Source organism: Nuphar pumila, chromosome 6, assembly GCF_984573655.1.
Source record: "Nuphar pumila chromosome 6, dmNupPumi1.hap1.1, whole genome shotgun sequence".
NCBI lineage: Eukaryota > Viridiplantae > Streptophyta > Magnoliopsida > Nymphaeales > Nymphaeaceae > Nuphar > Nuphar pumila.
In genome coordinates, this window is record NC_143254.1 from 125,270,579 (window position 1) to 125,276,575 (window position 5,997).

General features: G+C 40.5%; 1 protein-coding gene across 1 annotated transcript; it reads left to right on the top strand.

Annotated features, from left to right (window-relative positions):
* The first annotated feature begins 1,027 nt into the window (after window positions 1-1,027).
* Window positions 1,028-3,992, top strand: LOC149836071 (uncharacterized). Its single transcript, XM_090008960.1, has 2 exons — window positions 1,028-1,811; window positions 2,398-3,992. Exons 1-2 carry the CDS (start codon window positions 1,327-1,329, stop codon window positions 3,836-3,838), a joined length of 1,926 nt encoding a protein of 641 aa, XP_089865086.1. The 5' UTR covers window positions 1,028-1,326; the 3' UTR covers window positions 3,839-3,992.
* The last annotated feature ends 2,005 nt before the right edge of the window (window positions 3,993-5,997 follow it).

A 5,997-nucleotide genomic window follows, 5' to 3' on the forward strand; every position in this document is an offset into this window, starting at 1 on the left:
GGGATATTTGACGGATTACCGTAAGGGATTCTTACCTGATCCACTCTCAAAGAAAAATGATGAAGGCATTGCATATTTGAGAATATCAAGCACTTAAAAATGAAGAAATTGTATTGTAGGTAAAGACCATTCAAATTTTCTTGTGGAGATCTCTAATGTTGAAGAATGTTGTAGATAAAGTATGTTAGAAAGAGTATGATGGCTTTTTAGGTTGTGAATACCCTTGGTATTCAATTTCAACCATGAAATAAAAAATTAAGTTGGTCATGTAAGGAGCAGGATGGCCCTTCTATGAGGCTACATGCTAAGCTCACTCTCTCTACTCTTGTAAGTCTTAACAATTAGGGGAGCTTGGTTGAGTTCATTTCTAATGAGAGAGAGAGAGTTTAGAATTGGTGAGGTGTAGTCTTTGTTTTGTGGTAGCTGGGAGTCTGGGCCAAGTTGGAGAGAGCATTCAATGCTGCTGCCTCTGCAATATAGTGGTTATGATAGTTCTGTCTAGTACTCTCTCTCTCTCTCTAAAACTCACAAAATTTTTTATTAACGCCCCTGATTTAGGAAGATCTGCACCTTACGGATCATACTTTTGTGCAAGAATCCACACAGACAGATATCCAAGTTTCACATCTGAATTTTACAAAAAATACCATTCAAAATGTTACTATTAAAATTCAAAACAAGGCCAGGATCTCTGAAATTCAAACTCATTCGTTTTCAGTAATTCTTCATTTCAGAAGCTTCATCGTCTTGAGTTGGGTAACGATAAATTTTCTGTCATTTGGAGGACAAAATTGTAAAAACCGAGACAGGGGGGGGGGGGGCGTGGTTTCCTAGACGATGAGCGTCATCGAGACTCCAATGATACTGTTCCCACTTTTGTAGCCTCCTCAGCCAACGAAAATCATTATTATCATATTTTTGTTTCTATCATTCAAAATCTCAATAAACAAACTCATTTGTTTTCATTATTATTGTTATTTGTATGCTTAAATCCTTCTTTTATGCTCCTTAGCTCCTGCATATTTCATGACGTCACAGAACTCAAAAACCTCTCTCCCCATTCCACCTCTCTAGAGAGAGAGAGAGAGAGAGAGAGAGAGAGAGAGAAAGAGAGAGTTTTAGGGTTTTCAGAAGATTATAGCAGAAGAGCTGATAAAGCTAGCGGTAACTACAATATTCTAGGAGATCTTTCTCCCTTTTTTTTCTCCCCTTCATCTTCTTGTTGTTCTTGAGATACCCAACAACCATTTTTGAGGAATAGGCTTAGGATGGGGTTTATGATCTGAAAGAGGGAAAAAGAGAGGGGGATCAGCAAAAAAGAAGAAAATGCAACCAGGGTATGGACTTCCTGAGCTCCAACAATTCTTGGTGGATAGATCTGCTGCTCTATACACACTCTCAAATAACTTGAATCCATCTTCCGAACAGAAGCACCAGCACCATCACCAGCATCATCTACATCAGCAGCAGGATAGAGGCTACCAATACCATCATCTTCAGACATTCCTTGAGTTTGAGAACTTGGAGGAGCAGCCAAGGAGGTTGCACCCTCAGCAGCAGCAACCACCACCACAACCACCACCGCCGCATCATGTTCTCGAGCCTGAGCCGGAAAACCCTTCCGCTCAGCTTCTTCCTTTCATATTAAATTTACGGCCGGTGCTGGACGCAAATGAGCCGGGTTGTAGCAGAGGGAGGCACCATTTTGCAGATGAAGATGTGTCTCTTGGCGATGAAGTCTCGGATCGGAGGTGGCCCAGAGAGGAAGTCGGCGTCAAGAGTCCTGATAATTCCATTAGAGGACTAGTCTGGTAAAGAAAAACAAAGAAACCACTGTGCTCTTTCCCCCTCTTGCTTCTTCTTCCTTTTTGGGGTTTTCCTTTTCCATCTGTTTTTTTCTACTTTAGTACTTCAGTAGAAAGCTTGAGATCTAAAAGTGAGATGAGATATATAATAATGTTTGTTGAATCAATTGGGATCTCCCCTTTTAATTTCTTCTAGAGTCTAGGTCTCTCACTCACCCTCCACAAAAGTAGAAAGAAAGAAATTAAAAAGAGATTTGTGAGGAATCAAGTTAAGAGTTTCTTGGTGATTTTTAATTCTCGGTTCACACTTTTTACAGCTCATGAAAAGAGGAAGATTATCTAAATTCTCAAAAACTTCTCTTTTGTTTTGTTTTTTTTTGGTTTTGTAACTCAAAACAAGATTGATACTTCCAAGATATATTTTAGTCCAAAAAGAAAACTATATCTCCGTAGCATTGTAATTAATTGCTTGTATACAATATCTCTAAACATGAGTGTTCATTGAAGAAATTAACCACACATCCACTGCTTATGATTCATTGCGAGTTGCAACCCCCATTGATCATTCATTCTACTGTTTTGAATTCCACAGGAGGATTTCAGATTTGGGCTACAACAACAATAGGGCAGCAACCAATGCAAAGAGATACAGAAAGGGTGCGGAGGAGAGCGAGCCACCGGAGAGCAAGAGCAGCATGTTCAGTGAGCTAGAGGCCATCTGCAACGTGGGGTTCTCCGGCGAGCTGCAAACGGGTTCTGGTTCGGCCCTCACTGGCGACAACCTTCCTCCCATTCCGGCCAAAAGATTGAGCTTTGGGCCAGAAATGACCGGTACCTACGTCGACCTGTTGTCAGAAACGTCCGCCGATGAAGAGGCGTCCAAGAAAAAGATGCAGCAGCTACAGCAACAGGAACAAGAGCAGCAACAACAACAAAAGAGGAAAAAGAAACGAAAGGCTCAGCAACAGCAGTTGGTGTCAATAGTGGCATTTTTCGAGAGGCTCGTAAATCAGCTGATGGAGCATCAGGAGGCACTGCACCGCAAGTTCATGGAGGTGATGGAGAAGAGGGATCAAGAGAGGCAGAGTCGAGAAGAAGAGTGGCGCCGGCAAGAGACGGCGAAGCTCAACAGGGAGCGAGCCCTCCGGGCTCAAGAGGAAGCCGTATCTTTGTCTCGAGAGGCAGCACTCGTCTCACTCTTGGAGAAGTTCACCGGAGAAACTGTTCACCTGCCCAAGAGGGACATTGCCAGCTGCGAGAACTCGCAGCCAGAAACCTCCGAGACAAACCGGGGAAGTAGCGGGAAGCGGCGGTGGCCAAAGTCAGAGGTGAACGCCTTGATCAAGGTACGTAGCGAGCTCGAGTCTAGGTTTCAGGAGCCTGGGCTCAAGGGACCCCTGTGGGAGGAAGTGAGCTCGGCGATGGCCACAATGGGCTACGCCCTGAGCGCCAAGAGGTGCAAGGAGAAGTGGGAGAACATCAACAAGTACTTCAGAAAGACTAAGGATAACGCAAAGAGAAGATCCCAACCATCCAAAACGTGCCCCTACTTTCACCAACTGGACCTCCTCTACAACACCAAGGCCTCTTCCGGCGCCGGCGGTGGTGCTCCATCAAGTTCAATGCTGTTGGAAGCGATTCTCCCGGCAAAGGGAGAAAGAGAGAGAGACCCATCTGAAGCTGATCTTCAGATGGGGGCAGTTGGGAAGATGGAGAGGAAGAACAAGGAAGTGGGGTCTTTGAACTACAGTGAGAATGAGAATGATGGGGAGGAAGAAGGTGGGAATGAAGAGGACGATGAGGAAGAAGATTGTGATGATGATGAAGAGCAAGAGGAGGAGAGAGAGAGGGAGAGGAACAAAGAGGAGGAGGGAGAGGAAGGAGAAGATAAGGAGAACATGCAATCTTGTTCATTGATGGAGCTTGTTCATAACCTAACGGCTTGTTGCAGTACCACCACCTCAATAGGTGGTGGTGGTGGTGGTGGTGGAGGAAAGGATATAGATTTCTCTGTGCATCATCCTTCATCATAAGCAATTTGAAGAAGATTTTTCATGAGGTTCATCATTATCAATTATTATTATTGTTATTATGATACTATTATTACGACTACTAGTTTATATATATTTTTTAAATTTTGAAGATGTATTTGTGATTAGGAGGAATAAGAAAAATCAAATTTTTTTTTGTGTTGATTGGGGCTTGTGTGAAGGGGCGGGTAATTAATGGGGTTGCTTGATTTTGGCTACGTAAGAGAGGAGCGTGTGAGAGAGGGGAAGAGTGGAGAAAAGGGAAAAAGAATGGGGGAGGGGTGGGGGCGTGCGGAGGGGGATGGTTCAGTGGCTCAGTCTGATGCAATATTTTGCGTTTGTATTGCACAAATGGTGAGGTGAGACCGCAGAAGGCAGAGGAGCGGAGCTCCTGTTGTTTAGTGAAACGCGGGTGTGACGTCATTGATTGAAACCGCACGACCCTCATGCACGAGCTGCACAGAGCCCCTGCTTCTAAATTCCAATTAAAAACACTCTTATATATATATATATATATATGACTTTTGAAGATTTTTCGTATGTTTTTTTATTAAATCTAACCATATAGCATGCTAGATTTGATAGGAATCACTCTTGTATCATCCAATTCCAACCAACAGAGGTAGTTTTTATCAGGTTTAAAAATCAACAATTTAAGATTTTTTATAGATATTCAAGGCTTAAAAATCATATTTTTTTATCAAAAAAAATGATCAAAGTGTTGATTCTTATCAGATCGACCATGTCGAACACAGTTGCAGTGTCAGTTTTGTAAAAAATAACTTAAAAACACGTTTGCTCACAGTATCAGCACCCGTTTGCTGGCAATAAGCTGGCGATAGGCCAAAAGAGTGGTAGTAAGATATATTTAGCATGGTCAATTTATTAGGAAATGATACTTGGATCATTTTTCTTTGATAAAAAATATGATTTTTTAAGCATTGAATATCTATGAAAAATCTAGACCATTGATTTTTAAATCTTATCAAAACCTGTCAGCGTGTTGGAATCTGACGATCGAAGAGTCTATGGTCAGATTTAAAAAAAAGAAAGAAAAACCCTTCAAAAGCCCGGTAGGCTGGCACCTAGTCTCCCTCTTGCTCTCTATATATATTTGGTAACTTGTGCCTTTTATTTTATACAAGTAACTGTACAAATGTGATGTAATTGTTTAATAAGAACAGGGTTTTGGATCATGCAAGATTTTCAAGGGTTCAAAATAGAGACCCTCCACAAGTTATCAAATTTTTATGACTTGAAAACCAAAAAATGCCATTGAAGGCGTAAACCTAAGGAAAAAGTCTTGCAAGCCTCATGGTTGAGGTTACACTTAGTTGATGTAACTTGCAAGTATGGTTTCCCAATTAAGATCATACAAACAATCTATAGTTGCAAATATATCTATCTATCTATCTCTCTCTCTCTCTCTCTCTCTCTATATATAGAGAGAGAGAGAGAGAGAGAGAGAGAGAGAGAGAGAGATTAATGAGTACTTGCTAAACCCATTTGGTGCTAAACCCTGTGCTAAATATGTTTTTTGAGCTTTTTTCATATTATGTTTAAATTTTAACCATACAAATGTGATCTACGTACTTGATTTTATAGGGATCAGCGTTTTTATAACATTCAAAAAATCAACAGTCCAAAATCTTTGTAAATTTCCGAGGCTACAAACATCATTTTTTTCATCAAAAACATATGATCCAGGTGTGGATTCTTAGTATATCAACCATGCCCAACACATTTATAGAACCGGAACCGCATAAAAAGCACCGGAGAAGATGAAAAACCCATTTAGCATGCGGTTTATCCCCAAATGGATTTAGCACAGACTCATTACTCTCTCTCTCTCTCTCTCTCTCTCTCTATATATATATATATATATATATATATATATATATATATATATATATATATATATATATATATATATATATATATATATATATATCAGTGGTGGCACACGCCCTAGACTTACTAACCATATCTTTTTTTTTATTTAGAGAAATTGCCCATATCTTTTAAAATTCAGTTTTGAAAATGTTGAAAAATCAACGACTCACAATTTATGCAGGCAAGCGTGGCCTAGAACTGGCTTAAAAACATCATTTTGGAGTCGCCTATAAGACATAAATTAATAAGTTAGATGATGTCAATCATGA

Excerpts from the sequence above, each read along its gene's own strand:
- LOC149836071 (XM_090008960.1), top strand. The coding sequence starts at position 1,327 with ATGCAACCAGGGTATGGACTTCCTGAGCTCCAACAATTCTTGGTGGAT. Across the intron at positions 1,812-2,397 it reads TCCATTAGAGGACTAGTCTG|GAGGATTTCAGATTTGGGCT; the intron begins GTAAAGAAAAAC and ends TGAATTCCACAG.